This window comes from Hoplias malabaricus, chromosome 14 (assembly GCF_029633855.1).
Source record: "Hoplias malabaricus isolate fHopMal1 chromosome 14, fHopMal1.hap1, whole genome shotgun sequence".
NCBI classification, from domain to species: domain Eukaryota; kingdom Metazoa; phylum Chordata; class Actinopteri; order Characiformes; family Erythrinidae; genus Hoplias; species Hoplias malabaricus.
The window spans coordinates 23,960,614-23,977,650 of record NC_089813.1 but is presented as its reverse complement, the minus strand read 5'-3'; the positions used below and the strand labels follow the sequence as shown (position 1 = coordinate 23,977,650).

Here is a 17,037-nt window from a genome sequence, read left to right as displayed (position 1 = left end):
GACAATATAAAATTAGAAACTATAGAAAGTTAGTAACACATTTCCATTGTTTATCATGTGTATGTTTGAGGAAACGTGGATGCAGTTATGGCAAACGGTGCAGAACTGAGAAAGTTTACTGTTCCTGTGCACATAAACAGAATGAATATAATTAATAAAACTGTATTTAGTGTTCATAAGTCTTTTATTTCTGATTTTATTTCATGGCAGAGCTAAGCCCACTTTACTATTACATCACTGAAAACATCTAGTGTTCTATAGGCTTTTTACTAGAGACACATTTGTGCCCATACAACTGGCAAGGGGTGTAGTAGTGCCACTCTAAAATTCTGTGTCCCACTTCAACGTGAAGTGTAGAAACACCCGTGTGTAAAAAAATGCTATAATTGTGAAGTAGAACAACATTTCATGGATATTGTCTTCATATGACAATAGTTTCAACACAAAGTGATGCCATGTCTGCTACATCTCGAGGACCTGTCCAATAGGAAACCTTTTCAGATGCACATGTGGACACCAGTTCATGAGCAGTGGCTCATAAATGTGCACAGCGTGAACTGGTTAGTTCATAAGTGTGTTGAATTCGGCCTTGTGGCAGATATACAATAAATGCCCAATTAAGACTAAGGTGGCCAGTCAGGGCACTATAATTGCTAGGAGCTGAAGAGAGTGAGAGCACAGGGGGCAAACTGCCACCCACACGAGGAAACAGCAAACCCCCACAAATTCAAATCAGCATGCATCTAAGCTGAGCCTTGTACATGGTGAGCAAGCAATGTCTTCCCCCGCAAAGACCAGGACTGAAACACAAACAACTTTGATTTGCCCTTTTGCCCTCCTCTTTTTTTCCCTCCAGCTAGGCCTTTACATAGACCTTTAACTGACACTCTATCTCTTGATTTGTGTCTGTGCACTGGTCACACACGAGTCTCTGGGATTATTTGGCACCGAATGTGGGTGTGTGACAAACCTCTGTGTGTCTTCTCATTGATTTGTGGGAATTGAGCAGCTAACAGAGCATTTGGTTTCCAAAGAGATTTGCAAGAAATATGAGTCTGGTGGTTTAAGCATGCTGACACTGGAGATCCATGCAACACGATAAGCCGTCTCGGAGGAGTGCAGCTTTCTGGGCAGGCTTGTTTTTGTCTATTGGGTAAATATGGTAGGCTACATTTAGTGACCGTGGTCATCTTTCCGAACCTTTGTGGGCTGTAGTGTTTCTCATGTGCTTTGTGTTTGGAGTAGATCTCACAGAATGAAGCATCTCTCCCTTAGTCCCATGAGAACATTTTTTCACCAAGACTCCAGCAACCTTGATGTGTCACTTCAATGACAAACTGGAGGAAAACATGTATGAAACAACACATCTATGATTTTCCCTTTATGTGCCTACAGACTGTTCAAAGGCCAAGTGTGTATTCTTCACTCCTTGGAGCCCTGGAGATGTTTACCTCGATTAGAAACATTCATTTCTTCGAGAGCACATCTCCGTATCTCCAGTGCAAACACAGAATAATGGAATACAAAAGACTGTGTGGTCAGAAAGGTATGGCATTACTCTTGTGAGTGGGAGGCTATTTATTTTTTTATTGCTTACCACATCATTTCTTGGAAGGTCTCAAACAATGCAGTTATTACATTACTTGATATATTCAACATTTCCATTCCTAGGCTCATGTTGCATTACATTTAAATTTATAAGTATGTTTTTGGCCCTGCACCAAAGGTTTGACTCACAGAGAGAGAGAGAGAGAGAGACAGAGAGAGAGAGAGAGTCTGAAGTGTATATGGTTGCTGGAACAGAGGCTCCAAGAATATCGCTGGAGAACATAGGTGGGTGTCACAACATTCTGAATAATATAGTGTCCTGATCAAGACTGACTCAGTTTCTCCTTCTCTCATTTTATCTCTCATTCCACCCCCTCCTTCAGGACAGACATGAAGTGGTGTCAACAACAGGGATAAAAGTGCTGGCTTGGCAAGATCACCTGACCATCTCGGAGTAGCAGTTTTATCTTCTGGCAAATTACACAAAAATGAGATTCTCCATAAACTAGACTTCTTTTTAAGCACTGTCATAAATCACAGTTGTCTATGACAGCATTTATTGGGCCCCTGCTGACCACAATGAGTTTTCAGAAAATTGTCTTGTTTGAGTGTGTATGTGTGCAAAAGGGGTATATGGCCCAAACTGGTGTGTGTTTATTTACAGTGTGTGTGGGTAAATTTCTTTTCAAAAAGAACCTTGGAACAATCCTCTGGAAAGAAAGAGAGTTTTGCCATGTAAAATTCTTCGCTGATGAAGCAAATTTTCATTGTTTATTATACAAAAAAAAATATTCATTAATTTTCTGTAACCATTCATTCATTCATTCATTCATTCAATTTCAATGTAACCACTTATCCAGTTCAGGGTTGCAGTGGGTCCAGTGCCTACATGGAATCATTGGGCGCAAGGCAAGAACACACCCTGGAGGTGGCGCCAGTCCATCACAGGGCAACACACACATACACATTCACACCTATGGACACTTTTGAGTTGCCAGTTCACCTACCAACTTGGATCATGGGAGGAAACCAGAGCACCCGGAGGACACCAATGCGGACAATACACCAAACTCCTCACAGATAGTCACCTGGAGTGGAACTCAAACCCCAAACCCCAGATCCCTGGAGCTGGGTGACAGTGACACTATCTGCTGCGTCACCGGGCCGCCACATGAAAAATTAGACCAATTATAATAACTAATAAATTAGGTTGTCAAAATAAATAAATAACTAAATAAATATAAATATGAAAATAAAAACCGTTTTATGACTGAGTCATTTAAATGTTTATATTTTGCAATCTAACCCATATCACCTGCAAGTTTGAATACTTCTGGCCTAGATGCTAGTTATTATTATTAGTTAGTGTGTCCCCTGGTGGAATAATACTGGAAAGAGGGACATTATAGAAATGATAATATATTTCCACTTTTAAATTTAAAATGTAAATAAGGTCAGTCTGCACATATTTGCTAATATATATTTTTTAAACCATTGCATAGCTTATTGCTGTTTTGAAGTAAATGTATTCCCATTTTGCCATGTAATCATGAGAGTTTGGCTCAGGAGCTCTCGCTGCATTGCCTGATCAGGTGTGACCAAGAAACCTCCAAATTTGAAAGGCATAAAAAGAGATGAGAATGTTCTTGCTCCACAGGTGGGTAAAATGAACTTGTTTACTGTCACATTTACGTTATTTAAGAAAGAACTGACTCCAAATTTGGGAGACTGTTATCTTTGCATATTTCAAACACACCTTTTCACGTAAAAAGATATCGAGGTTCTGAAAGAACTGGGAAGGGGAGCTTGTTTTGCTGTAAGAACAGTTGTACTCCAGAATTGTCAATGTTGCCTTTAGTGACATTAGCTTTGTAATTCTGAATCATAATTTTCAACTACATGGAACACTGTAATACAGAGGAAAATCATGTAAATTAGATGAATTCTTAGTGATTGTAATTGCCAATAAAGGGCTTCATTGAGGAAAGTTTTGGAGATACAGGTGCACACAATAATTTATAGATAGTTTGTGTTTAAATTTGTTCTAAAATTAGTGCTGTTGAACACACACACATCAATCAATTATATGAATAGATTTCAGAATTTCAAAAGGTTCCTGCAAAGTAATGTATGTGTTGATGTTACAGTTAACATGGGCTAATTATTGCTGTGAGAATATTTGTGCTTCTTTTTGTATGTTTTCAGTACCTGAATGTCCTTTTTTTGTAGGAACATTTTATTTAATTAAAAATTGTTATAGGTGCTTTTCAAGAAAAAGTTCAAAATAAACATAAAACTAATAACCTCGGATTCAACAAAACTATTCTATAAAATGCTTTTCACAAAAATATATAAAAATATTTTTTCATTAAATGAAACCTGACAAATATACCTTTTTTTCTGAGGGGAGGTTTGGGTTTGGGATTAATCTATATTTAGTTAAATATCTTCGCTGTCCAATGAAAATAGCAATATCTACAAAATAGCAACTTTACAGGAGGAAGAAAACTGTACTTATCCAAGTATAAGCAGTATCCTGATTAAATTAATTGCAAGATGCCATTCACCAGACATAGCGTCAAGCACTGACTGTCCTTTTCAGGTTCAGTTTAATGGTACCATTCTTTCCTAAACCCTTATCATCCTTCACTGGAAATAGAGTTAATGCTTAATATGACACATTTACAATACTTTATTTCTAGGAAAATGAAGCATACCATACCAGACTTCAAATGGAACCGTTCACACTTACTCACGTGACAAATTTGTTTTACTTGATCAATAGCTGTATAAAGTATAAAAAAACACACTGTGTTTTTACTTAGACTATGATTTTTATTCAGTGGGTTTGGACAATTTGTTATGGATTTGGCATTCCTTTGCTCATTTTTTTTACAAATATAAACCAAACCAAGCATCATTTCTCTGTTTTACAGTCTTCCATATTTAAAAAAGCACAGAAATAAATTGTACTGTTTTCTGTAAACTTTGTTTATTATGGCTGGTTAATGTCTACAATTTGTCCTTAGATTTTAAAGCATTGTCTGTTTTTAATTTAAATTTAACTAAGGAAATGTAAAAAATGTCAACATTCAGTAATTAAAGTGATGTGTGAATCTGTGTGACATGTGGTTTCCCACGTCCTGAGACTATATATATAATATATGTGGGTGTGTATTGAAAACAGTGAAGAATTCTCAACATTATTGTTTTGTCTGAGGTGACCTCAAGTGTCAAAAGGTCATTTGTGGATTCTTACAACAGTGAAAAACACTTCTGAAAAATTATTTTCACATCCCTCCATAATCCTCATTGAGCATGAAGAGAAATGTTGGTAAAACTATAGAAAACAAATGAGTGCAGTCTCACCAGACGCAGACCAGTCTACAGACCTGGATTCAACATTACTGCAAATCCGTTTTATTGCAGTTTTGTAACTTTAAACATATTTAGACATTTCTCATACTTGACTGGCATTCATAACATGCTGAGACATAGAATTTTCCCAAGTGTCAGCAATGTCCGATTTGGTTGGAATAGTTGAACTTCACCCCGGTGTAACATCTGGGGACATCTTAGCAATTCTCACAGTAAGATATTTCCGATATCTGTTGGGTGGGAGGGGGTAGCGGGTAATTTGGGGATATTGTTCCAAACTGTTCTCAAAGCACTTTTAGATGAAGCTGACATACTGGATAGCATCCATGACAGTGCATACAGTTTATGACTGCATTTATCTCATTCAGTAATACATTAAACATGAGTCTTGGAACATGAAAAAGGGGTATGGTGTCATTAATACAAAAAATACACATTGTCCTTGTGATTAAGGATTAACATTTATATAATGTGAATGCTTGAGCATAACCCTGGACTTTCTGGAATTGTTTCAAAAAATCCCATGCACAATAATATCCACAGGTTTTGCCTTGTTAAGACTTTTAAAATCTTTGTCAGACACAAATCAAACAATATGTGCAGTCATGTTCAAGTCCATTTCATGTGCGTTAAACAAAAGATGAGGTGAGGTATTATACCTGGTTTAGCTTTACATTTTTATATTAAAACACTGTATAATCAAGACACATTGGTTCATAGGCAAACCTGTTTGTTATATATTTTTCAAATTTTAAAACCGTACATGAATCATTTCAGGCAGGTATAAATTTGTACACTAAAACCAACACATATTCCTTTTTTGTGCAAATGTGCAAAGCTGATGCGAAACGTTTGTCAATCATACTGATTGATAGAATCCCCATATCCCCTTCCCTGGATACAGAGCGCAGTCCCACAGCCTGTCCGTTGTCTGATATGCATCGTAGGCTTTCTCTCTGAATGAGCGCACATCTTTGTCTCCACTGAATGGTTGCCAGTGTTTGCCACCACTGTTGATCTTGATAACAGTGTAGTCACACAAAGAGGCATTTCTGTCTTTATCTGTTTCAGTATCAATTCAGTGTGTCCATCACATTGTCTTAAACTTTGGCAAAAACCCCAGTGCATCTGAAGAGCTGTCTCCAAGATATTCACACCATCTTTTTTTCACACCATAAATGTCAAGGCATACATGCACAGAATACTTACAAGTCTGGTTTAAACAAATCTTACATCTGATTTTTGGCATGGTTTCTTTGATATGTGACAAAATAGCTTTTTAAGCTAATTTCAGATCATTATCTGAATACACTATGGCGAAATGTTTGCAAACAGTCAGGGGTATTTATAATAGTTTGTCCCCATTTTTGCTGCAGTAACTTTACCTCTGAAACAAGTAACTGTTTATATAGGGTAAGACAAGTGCTGTGTTGTTTGGTCAAAAGATCACAATCACCAAAGTATGTCCCAGTGATTTGTGTTAACTTGAGAATAAATGGGTATAGTTTGTCACCTTTCTGAAACAAAATAATTATTTCAAAATATTATATACGCATACATTTTTATGTGCATTAGACTGAAGCCTTTTGTCTTTGAGGACAGCAGTGTAGGAGATTTACTATGGGACTTTGTTGGACAGTTTGCTTTGTCATTTTATAGGGGTGACCTGTAGCCTCTTCCAATACTTCCTGATCACCACATCAGCTGTGTTTCAGCTTATGCGTAGCAGCATATTAAGGGTCTCACATAGTTTATCTTATATCTTTGTTGGATTTACTGTCCGTTTTTTCAATTTGTTAGGCAAACCCTTCCATGGATAGCTTTTGTGGATCTGGGCCTGTAAAAGGCCAAAATTGAGACAAAACAGGTGTTAACTTGGTTTGTACATGTATGTAACATTTAGTCGGTCAAACAAACAGGCAGCCAACCAGCCTTAGTGCAAAGTCATGTGTAGATAAGCTTAACTGTAAGAGGCTTTATATTTGTATTCAACTTTGTTTCACTGAACAGAGCATGTAATTTTAGCACAGTTTGTTTTAATATTCATAACATCATATGTCCTATGTTTTAATTTAAAATTATGGGTTTTTTGTGTGATATTGAACAGGGTTTACGCAATTTTATACCATATATTATTGAAATATTCTGTGCTGGTATTGATTGAAAATTTATGGTGTGAAAAAGAAGTTACTTCAAAATTCATAAGTCACACAGCATCCCCGTTCTCACACAGAGTGAGCTGATGGATCTTAATGATGGGAAGAGAGCTGTTAGGTGGCTGGGTCTGAGCTGGTTCTGTTCCTATGCAGCAGCATGTCCTCAACAAGTTTTTACTGCAGACTCCAGCCACTTTAGCTCCAGCATTCACCCCCACTGATGACGCTCGGGAGGTGGCCTGCCATTCTCTGCCATCCCGAGAAGAAGGTGTGCGAGATAGGGCCATGGAAGAGGATGGGCTGAGGCGGGACGTGTAGGGGCGGTTCTCCAGACCCAGGGAGAGGAGCTGTGACTGGCCATGGCCAACAGGGTGGCCTTGATATAGTGGGTTGGTGGGAGTGGTCCTCTGGTGCAGACAGTGCACGCCCAGCACACTCAGGAAGGCTTTCTTGAACTCCTGACTGGAGCACGGGTAGATAATGGGGTTAATGCAGCTGTTGAAGTAGCCAAGCCAAAAGGTGATCTTGAAGACAGTGTCTGAGGGTTTGTAGGCTGGGAAGATGGAGCCTGGAGGAACACACACAAATTACAGGACACACATTAACAGTTTATTCTCTCGTCTGTCTGATTTCCCAGTCTCGGTTTAAATCATTATGCGGAACACGACTGAAGGTTTTCTCTTGATGATTTCTTTTAAAAATCAAAACATTTTACTGGCCTTGTAGATAAATTCTACCTTCAACAGACAGAACTTTCTAATTACTGAATATATTTCAGACAGTGGCAAATGATGTAAGGGCCGCAGACAGATTGACAAGGTTTCCATTATGATTGCAAAAAAAATAAAAAATATTACAAAGCGTTCTACCGCAGTCACAGACAGTCTGCAAAGTTCTCAAAGATATGAAAAGTGGAGCAATTGACTGAGACTGATTGAATCCTCATATTGGCTGGATGACTGCATGTGGTAATAGATTGCCCTCAGAGAAAAGCGAGCAAGAATAGAAAAAAAAAAGGAAAAATGAAGATCTCTGAAAGACAGAAATACACTGGCAGTCAAAAAAAATTGCTCACAAGCATGAATATCATACATTGATGTTTTGCAAGGGCTGGGTTGTTCTTTTTTTTAACGTGTTTATCTAGTCTATTCACATAAAAGAGGAAAACCACTGTAAATGATTCATATTCCAAGATGGCAGACCATTAAGTGAAATTCAGAAATGGCTCACAGCCGTTTAGGTCTTATGTCATATTTGTAAAACTGTGAAAAAAATAAGACCAGAGAATAGAAATGACAGTTCCATCAGAAACATTTCCCATATTTGATCAAACTTTATGCATGTGAAAAATTCTTATTGAATTGGAATGTCTTACTGACAAAACAAATGTCTACACATCACCTCAGGTATGACATGTGAGCCTAATCCATCAAGCATAATGTATTTTTATATTGTCCTCTATGCTCATAGCTCATCTCAAGGTTAATGGTTTTCTTTCAAAATGACCTCATAAATACAGACCAGGGGACAAGGTTGTTCTGCTTAACTATTAGAAGCCAGGTTGGGCTTCTTTAATTCTGATTTACATACTATTACTCCTTAAATATAATTATCTAATTAATTATCCTAGTATGAAGCATAATGAATTTTACATTTAGATTTAAATCTAAATGTCAAAAAGCTTTAGTTTGGCCTTAAAGGGACACTACATAATATTTTTACCTTACAATTCCAGCTTCAAATTCATTGTGATGTTCCACTGACCTTTAATGGAGACAACAGAGCCTCTCTTATTGCTACACTGGGCTCAGCCCTGCTGAAATTACACTGTGTAACTTTGGGAGGAGGGTAGGAAACCACCCCCTCCTTTTCTCACCCCACTGACTTCATCACAGTGCTGTAAAACTGAACTACACTAGGGGGAGCCCCAGGAGCAAAAGAACAAAAAAACAAACAAAACGTACCAAGTGTTCTTTTAAGAATTTTGTATCCTTATGTCAAGACTTTAGACTTGAGTTAGACTGTTAGACTTTATTTTCATGAGTATTTACGCATATTTACACTGTACTATGTACTGCATTAGAAAGAAATTATGTTGCATTGGCTCAAAGGAGATCAAACATAAGCATGTATGTAAACTATGTATATAAAAAATGAATAAATAAATTTCAATGTATTGCAAATATACAAACACACACATATATATGTTGTTGTACAATTTTAGGATTGTATTTCTATAAGAAGCATGAATGTTTATAGCCTAGTCACATTCAGAAAAAGAACAGAGAACAAAAATGGACATTGCCCATGGCCAACATGTCCAGTCCATGTTAGCCTGTATGCACCCATAGACTCTTTAACAGTGGATGGGCTTGCCCATTAACAGAATTAAAGTGTCTGAGGAAGCTGTCCAGCCTTGAAATGATGTGTCCGTCCTCAGAGCTGAGGGCGGCGAGCTGTCTCATAACACATTTTATGAGCAACTCCAGAGGGGGGTCGTGTGCGTGGGCTGAGTAAAAGATGAGCGTGTGAGAGAGACCCGAAAATTGTTAAGGGGGGGTCTCTCTCTCTCTCTCGCTTTCCCTTTCTCTCTCTCTGGCCAGAGGGTGATGTGTGTGTGTGTGTTGGGTGGGGCAAAAGTAGGGGGCAGGTTCTATTGCACCATTCACACAATTGAGCAAGGGTAGTAGTCTGCTAGTAACAGTAGGTAATGTCACCTCTTAATTCATGCAATCACATTCATCCCAAATGGTCTTCTTCAGAATTCATTATCACACAATGTATTTAGGTACGAAAAAAGCAGCCCAAAATTTGTAATGATTTATGCTTTGTTATTTATCCCACTCTGCAAGAGACGATGGAGTGTAAATAGTAGGGGGCCGCAGGGATGGAAGAATGGTGCATTAAACTGAAATGAAGCAAATGAGAAAACAGCAACAATGAATTTGCTCCTGCCCATAACATAATGACTAGAAAATGATGAACAGCAATGTTCTTTCTTACTCTCTGATCCCCAAGAGGAGAAACCACCAATTTGCTCCTTAAGGCGGGTCTAAAAGCAGAGAACTGCGGGAGGCAAAGGAACAAACGATTCTCATGAAATACAAAAAGAAAAAAACAACAAATAATGCAAGTGAGTCTATCTCTTCAACCCCAGCAGGTCAAACTCCAGCAAAGCATACGAGACAGCTGGGTTGAGGTACACATTTGACTCCAGCCCCTTATGGAGCAGTGCGGCAAAACAAAAATAAACATGAATTCTGCACTGCGTCCAGTAAATCAAGTCACAAGGATCCTGCTGGAGCGTCACAATCTCTGTATAGGCTTGTTATTACAATGGTGTCCTTGAATCATGGCCTCGTTAGCAGAATGTGGCACGCTGACATCAGCAGGGCCTTGGTGGGTCTCAGACCCATCAGTGAATGCTACAAATTAATTTACACATTAAAATCCACATGATCCCAGGAGAATAGACGGAATGGTTTTGGGGATCATTACCAAGAGTTTAAATTTCTTAAAGCGTCAGTCTGTAATTTTGGGGATTTAGAGACCTCTCTGGTGAGATTTGTAATGGCACCAAGCCTGTAGAAAACAGACTACAGTACTTTTAAAACGTGTGTTGTGATGCCCTCTGCTTTCTGAGCAGATGTATCTAATAAGTGGTCAGAGTGGATCGAGTAATTCAGACATTCCGTCAAAATTTGTGTGCTCCTATAAAGTGCACTTCACAGATTATAGAACTAATGCTACTGCATGCTTTCAGTGGCACTAAATGTAGACAGGGACTTATAGCTGAATATAAATGGTTTTATCTGACATACCGTGCACTATTTTACTATGGAAATGATTATTTTATGACCTACATTTTGCACTACATAAGTTGGAGGGAGATACCTGGGATGTAAGAGATTTATTAATGGTTGTCAGTCATATATTATCAACATAACAGGCCTAATTGTATAATAGGTTTTCAATTATATAAATGCAGATATATATTGTCATGCACATATCCACATATCCATATAAAAACATTTAGTTAAAGGTAAAAGTAGTGGTAAGTTAATGCAGGCTAATATAAATAAATTGATGTGAAATCGTATTACGTGTATTTGAACATGATGTTTTGTTCATTTATAATGAAATACTGTCATAATGTAGAGATCCATTTTGTACATCAAATGTAGAAAACTAGAAATCAAGACACAATTGAGTATCAAAGCTTATGAAAATAAACAGTGCCATTCATTGAGCAACATATCAAACTGGCTATAAGAGTAGATACACTCAGTTAAACTGTAGCTTTTTAGAATATTTACTGTCATCAACAAATATCACTTTAGCTAAGATAATATACAGTACTGTAGCAAAAATTTTAAAATATATATGTACATTAATGCACTTTAAAATCATCCTTTTAAGGTAATTGACCATATTTAATTGGTTGTAAGAGTTGTGTTGTATGAGCAAGTATAACACCTGAAATGATCTGAGAATGCTGACAAGCTAAGCTACAAGCTATATAAGCATTTTATAAACAACATTGGCAAAAACACAAAAAGAGTTAGCAAGCAAACTGACTAATTTGATATACATTTAATACAACTGTGCTGTCCTACATTGTAATGGAGGTACCTTACGTTACTGGTGACAAAATCCACATTAATGAGCCTGGCTGCCTGTTTTAGTAGACTGTCATGAAAAAATAAACTACCTGTTCAGCAAGAAAAAACAACTCAGCCTCACTTTTAAATCCTTTTGGCTCTCACCATCATTCAAAATCAAGACAATGTTAATCCTTCTTTTAACAAGGTCTCTGTTGCACTCCCTTTTGGTTCGCAAGCTCTCGTTTTATTCCACTCTCCTATGGTTTGGGTGTGAGTAAGCAGGTGAAGAATGAGTTGGCCGTTCTGATATCTCCATTCGCAGTAGCTCTCGTAATCAGCGCCATTAGGAACTCTGAGGTTGCTCTGGTAACCAGCAGAAAAGGTGCCGAGTACTCTTTTAGAGGCTGTGCATGTGACATAAACACAAGATGTGTGACATGGCCAGAAAACCTACCTGACCACTGTTTAAGGAAGAATCTATTAGACCTTGCAGGGAAGGTTGCTCTAGAACATTGCTACTGTATCATTAGACTTTGACCCTTTCCCATTTGGTAATTCTACTTCTTTCAGTAAAAAGGAAAAACAGAAAGAAAAAAAATGTAAGCACTGCAACTTTAATGTTAAGTTCACTGAAGGCTTCTGGTTATATTTAGCATAGGAAAATCTCTTTAATAAAATACCAGTGCCTTATTTTTCTGTCCGTATCTACTAATGCTTGGAAGAGGTTAATGTCTTTAAAGCTGAATATCAAGACTAAAATATCACTGCAATTATAAAATTGATTTCTTCTTGTGCAAAAGGTACTTGTACACATCACTTCAAATATGAAACACAGGGTATTACTATGTCAAGGTGTAAGGCTGAGATATCCAATTTTTATCCTTGAGTACCACAGTCCAGCACATGGCAGCAATTTTCCTGCCCAATGGCCAAATAAACCTGGTAATATTTGGCTCATTTGAGCTTGTCTAATAAACAAAATAACTAAGGCCCACCAGTTCTAGAGATGGACACCCCTGAATAAGGCAAAATGAGTCGACAGCTACATGTTCTCTACTCAATGCCTGACTGCACTGATTGGCAGTGTCAGAGGGGGAGAGGAGGTTGCATGGTTAAAAAAAAAGAGAGAGAGAACGATAGACGGAACAACAGCAAGAGTGCAACTGACCTCCACCCTCTCTGTCCTTGGTCTGCCATTTCCATGCTGAGACCTGGTGAACCATGCCATGAGTTTTTACAGACCCCCAAAGAATTTCTGAGATACTTTTTAGAGCATGAAAAAGTCAGTCAAATTTTCACTTGAAACATCACTTGAGAAGTTGGTGGGCAGTAAAGACTTAGTGGTTGCTCAAGTGTAAGATTGAAATATGAGTCACTGACTAGTCTGGCAACACATGTCCATCCAACACAGCTTTGATCTCAGAGAGTCAACAAGAGTGCAAGACAGTGCAAGTGAGAGAGAGAGAGAGAGAGAGAGAGAGAGAGAGAGAGAGAGAGAGAGAGAGAGAATGAAAGATTCCCCTGAGGCTCAGCTGCTGGTGAGACCAGAGGTGCTGAAGTGCCTGTGACGCTTCATACTGAAGTTTAAAAGGCCTGGATTCAAAGCCTTAGGCTGGTATTCTCCCTACACCCTCCACTCATCTGAATTTTGACCCTCTGCAAACTCCACAATAAAGACACTTCAGTTTGACTTTGGGAATACATATTTCTGAATTTTGCCAGCCTTTAAAAAACTTCAGTCTTGGGTGCCCATCTGCCAATGGGACTGAGCTGCCTTAAAGCAACGAATGTGTTTTAAAATCACCCAGGCATGAAATGGCTGCATTTATCTGCTGGGTTCTTTAGGAGTTGTCAGAGGTGGATGTGCTTAAAATAAGACTAAGATGAAAACTGTGTGCCAAAACCATACCTTTTCATTTTGCTACACATAATTACCATGAAATAATATCTCCAAAATAATATCTATATTTGTATCCAAGAGTACATGCAAGGAGTAAGCTTAAGCAGCCCGTTTTATTTTATTACAAGCAAGGAAATAAAGGACTGTCAAGAAGAAAGGTTTGAAATGTTTTGGTAATAAATACACTAATATAAATGTACATACAATCACATTTTTTTCCTGAGCTAATGAATAAATACTGCCATTATAATAACACTTTTAAATCTATTTTTAAAGTGCAAAAAATTAAACCTAACTAACTAATCTCTTGTGTAATAATTAAGAAACAGTACAAAATATCTTGGATTAAACTCTGGTTACATTAATTATCATTGGTTAAATTAGTTACCAAATTACGTTTTTTGAGATTTTGTTATCATTTAATTTTAATAGATGGCTGCTGGAGTTCACAGTTGTTGCCAAAACTTTGAACAGATTTGACGAATATAAAGTTATTGTGTTTGTTTGTTTGTTTAATTTCCTGTTTGCCTTTTCTATGCTTGGGCATATCAGCACCCAATGAGGGCAATTTAGATATTATCCCCTTAGGCATTGTTAGAGCTGCTGTTTTGTTCTGTTACCATTAATTTCTTCCTAATTAGCTAATATGTTTCTGTAATGACTAGGAAATCAGTTTTGAGATTCATAATATTTGGATGCAAAAAGACAGGTAGCAATCTAAGTTAGTATTTGTGGCCTCTTGAGAAAATGAGGACCTACATTAATTTGTAAGGCTTTATTTGCTTTTTGGAGGGTTTTCAGTAATACATTAATCCAATTTCCTGCATTTGTGCTGTTTTGTGACAAGTCTGGCTCATATATTTTGGTTCAACTCTGCCTAACCTCCAATGGAAAGGTCTTCGCATGGCTTTAAGAAGCAATATCTATCCTGTGGGAAATAAACGAATGGCCATATTCCACATATGGAAAATATGAAGGAGCTCTGCTATGTATTATAATGATTATTAGCTGCACTAAGAGGATGCTGAGATTCTTAGTGAAATTAATGGCTGAATCCAAAATTCATACTGCATAAACAAACACATTCCCTTTCTCCAAGAGAAACCAAGAACTCTAAATGAAAGAAAACATTAAGTCACTTTGAGACAACCAGCATTTGACCCAGTGCTCTTGTTTTAGCCATGGAAATATTTTTACTCTCTCTCTCTCTCTCTCTCTCTCTCAGTATGTGTGTGTGTTTTACAAGAATATTCTGAATCCACACTGGAATTTCATATTTAATCCAACAGAGCTTCCCAGACAGCAGAAATGGCCTACATAATTCACCAGTTACGTGGCTCTAAAGAATACAATATATTATTGTAAGTATCTTAATTATTATTGTATCTATCTTTTCCCTACCTCATATAACTTGGAATATTATTATGCTTCAACGAGTGTGCAAAATGACCTAATTCCTGGGAAGCTGAATGTGTTAAAACATGTTAGCAAGTGTTAATAAAAGAACACTATGTCTTTATTATGAATAACAATAATAATTTTAACATAATTAAATAATTTTAGGTTGTTGTTTTGGTTTTTTTTTTTGCTTGTTTGTTTCTATAACACTTTGGGGTTTTGTTTTTGCATTTAATAACACAGTAGTATCTCTGTTTAGGTTGGAAACTAAAGTAATGTATAATTTAACATATAACTTATGAGGACAAATAATTATCTCAAGGCCCTTGGGCAAAAAACTAAAGCAGTTTTTTGTCATATGATACAAATGGGAATTAATGATTATTTGTTTTTTGACTGGGACTTATGACTCAAAAAAAGGCTGAGATATTATATTGTTATGTTATTTACATCTTTATGACAGTGACATAAGTGGGGGTAAAATCTTTTAAAATCTGACTAGTGCCCATCATAAATTAAAAAGGGTAAAAACACTAAGACTTACCTATAGGAAGCACCAGGAAAAAGGGTAGCCAGCAGAGGACAAAGCAGCCAACCACAATGCCCAGCGTCTTAGCTGCCTTTTTTTCCCGGGAGAACTTAAGCAGTCTGAGGGCGAAGTGGGTGCGGCTCCTTAAAGTCTCGTCATCTGAGACTGCAGTGTTTCCACGGTGTATCCGTAAGGTCACAGTTTCCGCTCTGTCTGACTTCTCTGTCTTCTGGCCTGTCATCAAGCCACGTGTTTCTCTACGGGCAACCACATAAACCCTGCAGTACATGACCAGGATCACGACAAGAGGAAGGTAGAAGGAGCCCACTGCTGAGAAAATAGCATAACCAGGTTCTTCGGTAATTTTACAGATGGACTCATCTTCTGGGGCTGGCTCCTTCCAGCCAAAAAGTGGTCCTACTGAGATAGTGATGGACAAAACCCATACACCCATAAGTGCTAGTAATGCCCTTCGCTTTGTCACCATAGCCGGGTAGCGTAGAGGGTAACTGACTCCGATGTAACGGTCCACAGATATCACGCACAAGCTCATAATGGATGCAGTGCAGCAGAGAACGTCCATGGCTGCCCAGACATCACAAAAAGCCCTGCCAAAAACCCAGCGGCCCAGCATCTCAAAGACAGTGGAAAATGGAAGCACGGTGGAGCTCAAGAGAAGATCAGCCACCGCAAGGTTCACAATAAAATAATGTGTAACAGTTCGCAGATTTCGGTGACAAGCAACAGACAGGATTACCAGAATGTTGCCCAGTACCCCAAACACAATGAATATTGCCAGGACAAGGCCCAAAAACACAGCCTTCATAACGTTCAATTCTGGGACGAGGACTTGGCTGCAGTTTGTGCAGTTTTGGGCAGGAATCCCTGGGGCCATGCTCTCTCCAAGGATAACCATATGTTCACGATGTTCAGACATTTGGTGAAGGTCTGATGGATAGACTCATTTCACTCATTCACTTTGAGTTTGCATGTTGGATTCCTTCCAATGGTCTGCAAAAGAGGTTTTGGATGTCAGATGTTCTAGCTACTCAGCAAGGGCACAGCACATTTATATTTCAGTCTCCATCTGACAGCTATTAGGAATGTGATGAAATTAAGCCTGGTGTTATTTTTCTCTGTGAAGGATGGTATCAATATTATAAGTTTTTAACAATCTGGATTCAGAAGTAAATGTCCATAGGGAAACACAGAAACAGAGCTAAACATCCAGTATGATATAGACATGGATGTTTACTTCTGAAATAAAATCGCTTTGCCAAGTCATAAATTTGTCTCAAGTGTTTTGACATTCTTCACAATTGGACGCAGCCGGTGATCAAAATCAGGCGCAGACGTGCAGCAAAGAAAAATTGCATGTTTTGGGTGCACTCTTGTAACAAGAGGTAATGTTCTTATAATCCAGTTGCATGTCAGTGCCCTCAGGAGTCTTGTTCAAAATCCTTCAACTTCTGGAAATGCTGACTGCTCCAAGGAGCGTTGGAGAGTCCACTCGTACTGGTCTGT

General features: G+C 38.0%; 1 protein-coding gene and 1 long non-coding RNA gene across 2 annotated transcripts; one reads left to right on the top strand and one right to left on the bottom strand.

The window, feature by feature from the left end:
- The first annotated feature begins 1,427 nt into the window (after positions 1 to 1,427).
- Positions 1,428 to 2,171, top strand: LOC136666201 (uncharacterized). The gene is made up of 3 exons (XR_010795342.1): positions 1,428 to 1,546; positions 1,727 to 1,833; positions 1,932 to 2,171. It is a non-coding gene; the product is annotated as an uncharacterized lncRNA (long non-coding RNA).
- Positions 2,172 to 4,972: 2,801 nt separating this feature from the next.
- adra1aa (adrenoceptor alpha 1Aa) lies at positions 4,973 to 16,450 on the bottom strand. The gene is made up of 2 exons (XM_066644273.1): positions 15,529 to 16,450; positions 4,973 to 7,650 (listed from the first exon to the last, which is right to left on the bottom strand). Exons 1-2 carry the CDS (start codon positions 16,448 to 16,450, stop codon positions 7,133 to 7,135), a joined length of 1,440 nt encoding a protein of 479 aa, XP_066500370.1. The 3' UTR covers positions 4,973 to 7,132.
- Between the last annotated feature and the right edge of the window lie 587 nt (positions 16,451 to 17,037).

Bases quoted from the DNA above. Each gene is read 5' to 3' on its own strand.
- adra1aa (XM_066644273.1), bottom strand. From the start codon at position 16,450: ATGTCTGAACATCGTGAACATATGGTTATCCTTGGAGAGAGCATGGCC. The intron at 7,651-15,528 runs GTAAGTCTTAGT...GTGTTCCTCCAG, and splicing joins TTTCCTGGTGCTTCCTATAG to GCTCCATCTTCCCAGCCTAC.